Genomic DNA, 12,500 nt, shown 5'->3' with positions numbered 1-12,500 from the left:
ACTACTACGAGTGTGATATTGCTCATATACATATATACACACACACACACACACACACACACACACACACACACACACACACACACACACACACACACACACACACATATATTATATCTTCATTTTTGAAGCAGTGATTTCATAACCAAGAATAACTCTAAAGAGGTCATTTTCTATGTAAATGTAGTGTATTTTTTGTCACCGAGATCCACTCATGCACCAAAAACAGAAACATTAGCTTTTCAGCAAATAATCATTGCCTAAAAATTCTGTTTTGTTTGCAAAAAAATTTAATAAAAAATGTTTGCAACAAAATAAGCCTCTGATGTCCCTAGAGTGTGTTTGTGTGTGTGCAGTTTCAGATCAAAATACCACACAGATAACTCTCAGATAAAACTTCCCCTTTCAGGCTTTGATCCTAATTGTGGCATTTTGGTGACTGTGGCTTTAAATGCTAATGAGATGGTGTTTTTTTCAGAAGAGGGCGGAGCTACTAATGCCTGTGTGTCAGCATAGCGACAGATTCAAAAGACTAACGTTCTATGCTAATGAGGGAGAGATGATCACTAGTGGGCGGGGCTTTCCTGATGACATGTACAAAGGAAGAATTTCAATCAAAGTGTTTCTGCAGACTGTTTTCATCAAGTCTGATTATAACAAATACAATTAATATTATTTTTTACAATTAGAAACTGGTTATACCCACAGACTGTTCCCACACAACTGTGTTTAAACCTCTTATAAAAGTGACTTTTTAATAATAGGTCCTCTTTAGGATTTGAAGCACACTACAAGTGCACAATCAGTACATTTGAATGTTTGTTATCTTAATCCTGCGACAGAAAATAAATGCTATCGGCCATCTGAGTAGTTTCAGAAGGAAATCTGTTACAGGAATGAAGACGTGTCAGTATTTGTGCACATCTGGAAGCGCACAGACTGCGACAGATTGTTCACAAGACAAGATGTTCGAGTATCTGACACTTTGAGTGTGTGTGTGAGAGAGTGAGGTGTGTTACATTCAGACTCTCAAGTGTCCACATCTGCTCTATCTGCTGAGGGGTCTAATGTTTCTAACAACAACAACAACAACAATTGATGGATACTCAAGTAATGGGAAACTGTATTGTTTTGCAATTAACTGTCGATGTCTGTGACCCCACAATGTAAAAAAAAATACGGCAAAAGTTATAACAACAAATGTTTATGTATTGATGTCACCTTAACTTATTTTAATAAGTTTATCTGGTAAGTATTTAGTATTTAAGTTATACAAAGTTTAACTGTAACACCTGGGTTCACTTGAAGAAGGCACGGGATCTCAGGATTATCAAAACATATATATTTATTTACAACGCTTACGGAGATCAACACAGGAAGAACATGGAGTGAAGACAGACGTCGACGTAGTGAAAATACCGGACAATGGATGAACTGAATAAAAGGACTTAAATACACATGAGGATGATGACAGTGATTGAACAGAAGAGGATGAACACAGGTGGAACAGATGAACATTAACGAGTGGCGGAACTAGAAAAATGGAGCACATGGTGAAGGTCACATGAGGAAAACAAACACACGTGGAAGACGGGTTGTGATATTAATTAAATTTTTTGGTCAGTTTAACAGATTTAAATTGAGATGATTGGAAGGTTAAATTTGAGGTTAATTTGATACAACTAAAGATTTATTTATTTATTTACTTATTTATTTAATCATTCATTCATTTATATCTTAATTTATTCAATAATATTATTAAAATCGATTAATTCAATATTGAATAATATATTTTTATTATTGTTATTATTGTTATTATTATTATTATTATTATTATTATTATTATTATTGTTATATTATTATTATTATTACTAGCATTATTATTGTTATTATTATTATTATTATTATTATTATTAGCATTATTATTATTATTATTATTATTATTATTATTATTATTATTAGCATTATTATTATTATTATTATTATTATTATTATTATTATTATTATTATTATTATTATTATTATTATTTTATTAATAGCATTATTATTATTTTTTTATTGTTATTATTATTGTTGTTGTTGTTATTGTTATTATTATTATCATTAATAAAAATAATAATAATGCTAAATTGTTATCTTCCTTTAGATCAAGGAATAATAAAAATATATATATAAATACTAAATAAATATTGGTTGACACAGTGGCTCAGTGGTTAGCACTGTGGCCTCACAGCATGAAGGTCGCTGGTTTGAGTCCCAGCTGGGTCAGTTGGCCTTTCTTTGTGGAGTTTGCAAGTTCTCCCCGTGTTGGGGTATAGGGGGAATTGATGAACTAAATTGGCCCTAGTGTATGTGTGTGTGAACAAGTGTGTATGGGTGTTTCCCAGTACCGGCATTTCGATCTCTGAGAAATAGGTTACTATTTAATTAAGAAGGAGGAAAATTGGCATATTAAAAGAGAAAAAAAAAAACACACAAGTACCCCAAATTATATTTTAAAAATGTAGTTTAGGTCACAATTCATGGTATTAACAAACTGTTAACTAGCACTACTAGCTTAATAAACAACTAGTTAGCTGTTTATTATAGTTAGTAAGGTAGAAGTTGGGTTTAGGTTTTGGGTACACTCTCAGAAATGAAGGTATAAAATCTGTCACCTTGGTTGTACCTTTTTAAAAGGTACATTTTGTGATCAGATTGCATAACCAAAGTCATACCAGATGAATTGATGAACTGCACTGAACTGAATTAGATATTAGATATGTCTACTCGTTGTTTCTGGAACTAAAGTGTGCAGTATGAAATGTAATTTTAGTATTATTTTTATGTGTATATGTAACTTATTTATCTATTTTTAGTATGAAGAGTTCTGCTGTGACATGAGAATTTCCCTTTGGAGATTAATAAAGTCAAGATCAAGTCAAGTCTAAACTAAAGTGTTACCAAAATACATTTAAAGAAGATTATTGTAAAAAAAATCCTATAATAATGATAATATTTACACTAAAATAATACCACAGAAAAACCTGCAGTTCATCATTAGTTTACAAATATGGGGAACAAGTTCCAGAACCTACTTTATAGAATATCCCATACAAGCTTGACAGGATTATCATTTTGGGATGAATATTTTTCACCCTTAAATCAGTTTTTTCTTTAAACTCAACAAGCTTTCATTGAATAAGTCAAGGTAGAGACATTGAGATATGATTCATAGCAAACATTCACTCTCTGAAGAACCCTTACACCTGATGCAATTCAGAGAAGAATTAAACACACACACACACACACATGCGCAGGCCCGCGCGCAGCTTCTAAAGTGTGAAGAATCACTCAATGAAAGCTCAAGCAGCTGTGTGTGAATCTAACAGTCTGCCAGAGTTGTGCGTGTGTTCTGTGACTGCTGAAGCTCTGATATTTCAGCTTCTTCAACTTCATCTGAGCTCACTGAGCTAGAAAGAAAAAATGACATGAAAAGGCGCCTTCTTTATCACACATATCAACATGATCATGATGAAAAGAAGGAAATAATTCGAGAAATGACTGCTGATGTTATCTGTGTGTGTGTGTGTGTGTGAGAGAGAGACGTGTGTGTATGTGTGTGTGTATGTATGTGTGTATATATGCAAATGTGTATTGTGTATGTGTTTGCATAGGTTTGTGTGTGTGTGTGTGTGTCTGTCTGTGTGTGTGTGTGTGTGTGTGTGTGTACGTGTTTTTGTGACATATCAGGACACAAATCTGTATAATGACATGGGTATGACGCAGGTATTACAAAAAGGAGGTGAAATATGAGGACATTGCTTATAAATCCTACAGAATGAGTTTAATCAGAGAGTAAAGCTGCACACAGACTCCTGTGATGGTTGGGTTTATGGGTCGGGTGGGTTGAGGGCAATATAATATACAGTTTGGGCTGCATAAAAAGAATGGAAACCTATGTAATGTCCCCACTTTTCACAAAAACAAACATGTGTGTGTGTGTGTGTGTGTGTGTGTGTGTGTGTGTGTGTGTGTGTGTGTGTGTGTGTGTGTGTGTGTGTGTGTGTGTGTATACAAATGTGTGTGTGTTTGTGTGTAATGCATATCTATAATGCATGTATTTGTGTGAGTGCATGTATGTATGTGTGCATATGTGTGTGTGTGTGTGTGTGTGTGTATACATGTATGTATATGTGTAATGTAATGTGTAATGTGTTTGTAATGTAGGTATGCATGTGTTTGCATAGGTGTGTGTGTGTATATACACATGTGTATGTGTTTGTGTGTAATGCATATATATACATATATATATAAAATGCATGTATTTGTGTAAGTGCATGTGTGTATGTGTGCATATGTGTGTATGTGTGAGTAAACATTAAGCAGACAGGTGGCCTGCAGGCCGGAAAAGGCAGATCTATTCCCACGAGGGCAGAATTGCACACAATGAAGAGTTGCGCTTCCGAATTGAAAGATCAGATTACATGAGCTGTGAGCTTCTGCCTGTCACACACACACACACACACACACACACACACACACACACTCACACACAACCACAGACAAAAAGAAAACTCAGCACAAACAATAATAATCCCGCACAGATGTCAGCCAATCATATTTCCTCATTTTACCATGCAGCGCTGCCTCTGAATGCGCTTTACTATACACACTGGAAATCTGATCTAACGTGTTGGACATTAGATCTTTTCACAAGAATGTTATGACACGTTTAACACTCATCAGCATCTTAAAACACTGAAAGTTTTTAATGTAAATTATGTTTTTTAACTGCATGCACAAATCTCTTTAGCGTGAAGACATAGAGCTAAGGGGAACGGCAGATATTAGGGATGCAACAATACAGTTAGCCCACAGTTCAATACATACCTCGGTTTTAGCCAGCACTCAATTTTGGGGTTTTACACCAACCTAACTTTAAATAGTAACAGTTCCTGACTCCAGTAAGCTACAAACACAAATTATGTATCATTGGAAAGAAGACACTTTGAGTCTTTGAGTTTTTTTCATTGTGTTTAATTTTAGTTTTCCATATAGAAACACAGGAAAACATTAATGTAATCTCCTAGAAAAAAATATGACTTGAAAGCCAAGTATTTCATATGTTTACATTTTAAATTTGATGAAGATAGCATGCAAAATGAGATTACTGTAAAAGGTTTTCTGAGGCTATGTCGATGTCCTTCTCTCCCTCACCGCCAGAGGCACTTTCTCAAAAATCATCTTCCCAAGTTGAAACATTTACAGTTGCTGAATGATTTGGTCTACATTCAAAGTTTATGTATCTTTGGAAAGAAGACACTCTGGGCTTTGTTATCCATCATCTAGAGTTTATAATGCTCAAAATGAAAAAAAAAATTATAGATGCTTAAGTAATGTAAAAAACGGTTTTCGGTTTGGTTCTCATGGCTTGACACGTGTGTTTTTTTTTATTCTATAGGCAATATGAACAGTAAGAGCATAAGGAGAAAAGAATAAAAACTATTTATTGCAGTACTCATTTTGTTTTACTTAAAAGCCAAGAAAAGTGCAGTAGTTCCTAGTGTAAAACAAATGAACAGTGAAATCTCCCAGCTGCTGTAGCCCATGTACAACACATAAAATCCTCCACTTTGAAAATAAACACACATGTGAAGTAAACAAAGATAAATTGGCCATTTCAAATACACATATTTGCACTTCAGTAAACATAAATAAACCAACCCAAGCTCATTCTGGAAACGTAGCCCCGCGGACGTTTCTGGAGACTGCGATTTACGTGGCCGGCGGTGTGGCGACGCTCCGCTCCTCCTCTTCGCACTCGCCGGCTGACGGCTCGCCTCCGAGTGGAGGGCTTTCCCGATGCAACCAGTTTGTCCGCTTAGCTCACAGCGTTGCGTCGGCGGAGCGGAGGCCCCGGAGGAGGAGGAGCTGGCCGCGGGGACGATGACCGGGATCGAGTCCGGGGAACAGCAGGTTCCGGAAATCAGGTAAGACGAAAAACGGAATCCGCGGCGCGGCGGGATCCGAAAACTCGGTCGAAATCGAAGACGAGGGCTTTTGCTTTTTTTTTTTTTCTGGACGGCTTTTGCGAACTGTCGCTCGAGTTTAGAGAAGGAGGAGGAGGAAGAGGAGAGAGGCGCCCGAGACGCGAAAAAGCGCGCACAGCGGCCTCTCGCGGATCCGCGAAAACAAAAACCGCTCGAATACGTACCTCCCGGGACGTAAATCGCGATCCGCAGAAACCTCCGCGGGGCTACGTTTCCACAATGAGCCCGGGTTGAAATAAACCATCTTCATTATCTCGGTGCTAAAAAATGTGCGAGACTGTAGTCTGTTTTGGGATCGAGTGCTTTTATAAGATGACAAAAGCCCACATCTCCAATCACCCAAAACGGCTGCAAATCTTCAGCAATAAACACCCGCACTGCCTTTGTTATTTTTACATGTCTCTCGGAACCAGTTGGGTATGTCTGCTGGAAGGATTCAGTGAGGGATTGTTGCTGTTTGGAGGACTTCATTACCTTCTCTGCTGTCCCGCCTTCAGACAGTGATATTGCTGGGTGATGCGCTGCAGATGTGCAGTCATGGTTATACGTGTAAATCAATGCTTGCACACAGTTACTTTTTGTTCACCGTTTTTTAATTTATTTTTTTATTGGCATTAGACTTACTATACCTATTACTTACTATGTACGGAAAAATATTTATATATATATATAAAGTTGGCAATAATATACAATGATATAATTAATAAATTATTTAAATTGAGTTGAAATTCAATTCTCTGTCTCTCTCTCGGTGTGTGTGTGTGTGTGTTTGGATCTGCTTTTTGTCCTTCTAATGAGCTTAAAGCGTAAGTGCTTTGGAAGAGTTTGAGTTTGTTTGGTCTCTCTGGAGGTGAGCTTTACCTCCTCTCATCTCTGCGGATGGTAATGAGTCTGGGAGACGCACAGGAGCAGCTCACGCTACAGGATTCCCCTCAACACCACAATATTGATTCCTCGCTTTAATCAATCCTCAGTTTGATGAACCTACGTGAGTCTCGACTGAATCTTGACATTTTATTGAAACTCGTGACATTTGGATTCTATTGAAACGGACTGAAACTCTATCTGACATGTCACTCCACATAACTCTACACTAAACCTCTATCACACAATGAAACTAGGGGATACATTTTACAGAAATATTGTCAGACTCTACTAAAGCTCCACATAGCATTCATATGTGAGTGATGTTTTAAGTGGAACACTTATACGAAAAATGTATTTGATACATTTAATACAAACTGGGCTGCATCCAAAATCGCATAATTCCCTACTATATAGTACGTTCAACCCAAGCTCATTCTGGAAACGTAGCCTCGCGGACGTTTCTGGAGACCGCGATTTACGTGGCCAGAGGTACGTACGGATGCGTTTAGTTTTTTTCTAGCGAACGCTGCGGGGAGGTGTGGCGACCCTCCGCTCCTCCTCTTTGCGCTCGCCGGCCGACGGCTCGCCTCCGAGTGGAGGGCTTTCCCGATGCAACCAGTTTGTCCGCTTAGCTCAAACGTTCCGTCGGCGGAGCGGAGGCCCCAGAGGAGGAGGAGCCGTCCGGGGGCACGATAACCAGGATCGAGTCCGGGGAACAGCGGTTCCAGAAATCAGGTAAGATGAAAAACAGACTTTGAAAAATAAGGGCGAGAACGTGGAGGGATCCGAAAACGCGGTCGAAATCGAAGACGAGGGCTTTTGCTTTTTTTGTTTTTGTTTTTCTGGACGGCTTTTGCAAACCGTCGCTCGGGTTTAGGGAAGGAGGAGGAGGAAGAGGAGGGCGGCTGGGTCGGCCGATCCGGCGGCTTTTCGCGCGAGAACAGCGCGAACGTCGCGCGCTCCCGAGAGGCGCCCGAGACACGAAAAAGCGTGCACAGCGGCCTCTCACGCATCCGCGAAAACAAAAAACGCTTGAATACGTACCTCCCAGGATGTATCTCGCAGTCTGCAGAAACGTCCGCGGGGCTACGTTTCCACAATGAGCCCGGGTTGAGTAAGTTACGAAGAGTTTGCGAGCAGATTAGCATGTTCAAATTCAAAGTATTGTTAAAACAGAATGCGAGAAGTACCTGGAAGAAGAACCTACAGTACATGAGTCTTCATTCATTCATTTTCTGATGCACTGTAAACGAGTGTGTTGTTGAAGACCCCAAAACCAAAATATGACCTTCTATACTGCATAATAGGAGCTAATAACGTCCACAAGCACAACATTGGATTTCAATAATGCATTGGTAAATGTTGAACTATGATTAATAAAGATTAAACAAGATTATACTTATTTTTTTATTATTAATATTTTTTGGGGGTTTTCACCTTTATTGGATAGGAAATTAGAAAGAATTGACAGGAAAGGATGGGGAGCAGAGAGGGGGGATAGATCGGCAAAGGACCGCGAGGCGGAATCAAACTAGAGTGCATGTCTCAACGCACTAACCACTACACCACTGGCGCCGACAAGATTATCCTTATTTAATATTAGTAAATGCATTAACTAATGGACCATTAGGTCACACTTTATATTAAGTGGCCTTAACTAATATGTACCTACACAGAAATTAATAGTTTGTTACAATGCACTTATTGTGTAAATACATGTACTGTGTACTTGATTAAATACCTGTATGTAATTACATCTGTAACTAACTTCTGTAATTACTTTTGTAAATACACTGCTGACCATTCCCTACACCTTAACCCACCCTTAAACCTACCCATACCACCAAACCTGTCCATAACCCAACCCATATCCCAACTCAAGTGCACCACAAGTGCTCTCAAATACTTTATGAACACAGTAAGCACATTGCATTTATTTTTTGATGCAAGTACATAGTAGTTAAGGACACTTAATATAAAGTGGGACCAACCATTATTCTAAAGTGTTACCTTCAGACCTGATGTGTAACATTCCTTAACCTCTACTTCATGCTTATCAATCTCTGTACTCCACTCTAACTCAACCAGACATCAATTCAGACATCCGTAGCAGCAACTCCAACTCTACCAGAGCCTCCACCACAGCATTATTCAAATTCCCCAGACCAAACATGATTATACGCGTGAGGTTAGAGGTTTAGTGTGGAGAATAATGGCCATTGTTCTGCGCTAGATGGACACAGCTCCTGTTTGTTATCTGGCCGTGCTTTAATTTATTTCAGCAACAGAACCGAGAATACACACAGGAGCAATTACAGACACGCTACGCTCTGATCCTACTCTGTCTGACTCTTCTGTGATGAGTGTCAAGACTCTGGAAATACTCAGGAAAATGATAGGGAGGGAGCCAGAGAGAAAAAAAAACACAGACCGGCAAGAGCAGGAGGCACATGAGGCTTTAATAAGCCAAATCTGCATCAGTGTATCACACACACACACACACACACACACACACACACACATACACACAGCAGGAGGTAATCCAAAGGTTGCAGGTTCAAACTCCCTGAAGGCTTGATTCATGGACCTGAGGATTGTGAAGATATCCTACATCTTATCACCTTTCACTTTGCTCCTGAACAGCATGCCTTAACTCAGATTGGTCCAGGAGGGATGATTTCTTTTCTAATTATACTATGGACGAGGCAGTAGGTAGTGCTGTCGCCTTACAGCAAAAAGGTCGCTGGTTCGAGCCTCGGCTTAGTTGCCGTTTCTGTGTGGAGTTTGCATGTTCTCGCTGCCTTGGCGTGGGTTTCCTCCGGGTGCTCCGGTTTCCCCCACAGTCCAAAGACATGCAGTACAGGTGAATTGGGTAGGCTAAATTGTCCGTAGTGTATGAGTGTGTGTGTGGATGTGTGTGTGGATGTTTCCCAGAGATGGGTTGCGGCTGGAAGGGCCTCCGCTGTGTAAAAACTTGCTGAATAAGTTGGCGGTTCATTCCGCTGTGGCGACCCCGGATTAATAGAGGGACTAAGCCGACAAGAAAATGAATGAATGAATGAATTATACTATGAGAAGTTGCTGGGTAGGCGGTGCAATGGCTCAGTGGTTAGCACTGGCGCCTCACTGCAAGAAGGTTGCTGGTTTCAGTCCCAGCTGGGTCAGTTGGCGTTTCTGTGTGAAGTTTGCATGTTCTCCCCTGGTTGGCGTTGGTTTCCTCCGGTTGCTCCGGTTTCCCCCTCAGTCTAAACACATGCACTATAGGTCAATTGAATGGTCTAAATTGGCCGTAGTGTATGAGTGAGTGTGTGAATGAGTGTGTGTGGGTGTTTTCGACTATTAGGTTGTGGCTAGAAGGACATCCGCATCTGACCTTTGAAATAGACACTAAGCTAAAAGAAAATGAATGAATGAATGAATGAATGAATGAATGAATGAATGAATGAATGAATGAATGGATGGATGGATGGATGGATGGATGGACAAACGATCGAATGAACGAATGAATGAATGAATGAATGAATGAATGAATGAATGAATTAATTAATTAATTAATTAATTAATTAATTAATGAATTAATGAATTAATGAATTAATGAATGAATGAATGAATGAATGAATGAATGAATGAATGAATTAATTAATTAATTAATTAATTAATTAATGAACAAACAAATCGATGAATGAATGAATGATGAACGAATGAACGAACAAATGAATAATGAACAAACGAACGAACGAACGAATGAATAAATTAATGAATGAATGAATGGATGAATCAATGAATGAATAAATGAACGAATGAATGAACGAATGAATGAACGAATGAATGAATGAATGAATGAATGAATGAATGAATCAATGAATGAATAAACAAGTGAATGAATGAATGAATGAATGAATGAATGAATGAATGAATGAATGAATGAATGAATGAATGAATGAAGTTGTTGGGTAAGAAAGCGAAAGCCAAATAACTATAACATTATAAAACAGAGGCGACGCAGTGGTGCAGTGGGTAGTATGTTTGCCTCACACCAAGAAGGTTGCTGGTTTGATTCCCAGCTGAGTCAGTTGACATTTCTGTGTGGAGTTTGCATGTTCTCTCCATGCTGCCGTGGGTTTCCTCCGGGTGCTCTGGTTTCCACCACAGTCCAAACACATGTGGTATAGGTGAGTTGGGTAGGCTAAAATTGTCCGTAGTGTTTGAGTGTGACTGAATGAACGTGAAGAAGTCTTCCTTTTCGGTTCAATGCGGATGCATCTTTTTTTTATCTGAAGGACTACAAATCATAATTATACTATGAGAAGTTGCTGGGTAAGAAAGTGAAAGCCAAATAACTAGAAGGACTCTGAAATAAGTAACAAGACGTACAAACACGCTTTAAAAGTACAAACACGATAGCTTGATTTCACATTTGCAAAGGATATGAATGCACAATTTATAAATGAATGCACAAACAGAATAAAACCGCACAAGTCTCATTATTATTGTTCATTTATTCCTCTGCTGGAGATTAGAACTGAATTTAGAAATAGTTTCGAAGCAAATATTTGTGCTTAAATGAAATTAAATATGTGGGCTGATGGATGTGTTCAGTGGAGGGAGTTTCCACCGTTTCCTCACTCCACCAAAGTAAAGGAGTAAAGAGTAAAAGTAAAGTAAAGAGGCTGAATGGAGGAGGCTCGTTCTTTATCCTTGCGCTGCAGATTCTCTGTTTAACTGTTTTCTCGCTAGTGAAAGATTTAGTTTTTACACTTACAAAGTCCATCATGTAAATAGCAAATTTGTCGTGGAGCAACACAACTGACTCTTAAAAGGAATGAGAGACGAGACTCTGATTGGTTTAATGCACGTTATGCTCAAAACACATTCAGAACTCATTAAGAGAATAAGCACAACCCTGTTAGACCATGCGCCGGGCGCAGAGCGTATTCTTCATCCTTAAAATAGCAAAGGTGAATTCAGACACACCCTTAAGGCTTTTGCACCATGAGCTTTAGACTTTGTGCCCTATATGTTATAATACATATGTTATAATACATTTTATAATATAAACAAAAATATTTTAAATCATACTAATATTTCACAATTTAGCTCTTTTTATTATATTTTCATCAAATAAAACTGCATTTTAAATGAGACTTCTTTTAAAAAGCTGAAAACATCTTAGTTATTCCCCACTTGTGTGTGTGTGTGTGTGTGTGTACCTCTGGCTCATAATCTTGTAGGCGTCCGGTAAATAACAGCGCGTGTTCTCCATCTGTGCGGGATCGGCGTCACAGATTTTGTCATCAGTACGTCCATAATTTGCACTCTCGATCATGATGACGTCTGTCCCAGGACAGCGAAGCTCGATTGGGTAACTTTCGCAGGACAGCTCCCGCCGGACCACCGCCATGGGCACCGGTGCACGACTGAAAGCTGCAGAAACAGAAGAGAAACGCTCAGTAAAATTAACACTGCATGCTTATTTCAACAGTTTGACTGTAAACGTAATCAGGGAAAGATAAAAGACTTTGAACAGACCTACTCAGTTACAGTAATGGTCAGGGATACAGTCAGCACTGTATACACTCATGTGCAGTCATACACTCATGT

The 12,500-nt window shown here is 38.9% G+C and overlaps 1 protein-coding gene across 50 annotated transcripts in view; it reads right to left on the bottom strand.

Moving 5' to 3' along the window:
* LOC101882941 (adhesion G protein-coupled receptor L3) overlaps positions 1–12,500 on the bottom strand; it is a 404,469-nt gene that overhangs the window by 212,023 nt on the left and 179,946 nt on the right. For all 50 annotated transcript variants that reach the window (XR_015496553.1, XR_015496550.1, XR_015496551.1 and 47 more), the window contains exon 3: positions 12,110–12,323. Coding sequence is in view for 26 of the 50 variants with exons in the window: in XM_087262378.1 (XP_087118504.1) it covers positions 12,110–12,323 (214 nt within the window). In the remaining 24 variants the exon portion in view is untranslated. The remainder of the gene's footprint in view (positions 1–12,109; positions 12,324–12,500) is intronic.

The sequence above is a fragment of the Danio rerio genome, chromosome 7 (genome assembly GCF_052040795.2).
Source record: "Danio rerio strain M-AB ecotype USA chromosome 7, GRCz13ab, whole genome shotgun sequence".
NCBI lineage: Eukaryota > Metazoa > Chordata > Actinopteri > Cypriniformes > Danionidae > Danio > Danio rerio.
The sequence above is the reverse complement of the archived record's forward strand: the minus strand, read 5'-3'. Positions and strand labels throughout refer to the sequence as shown.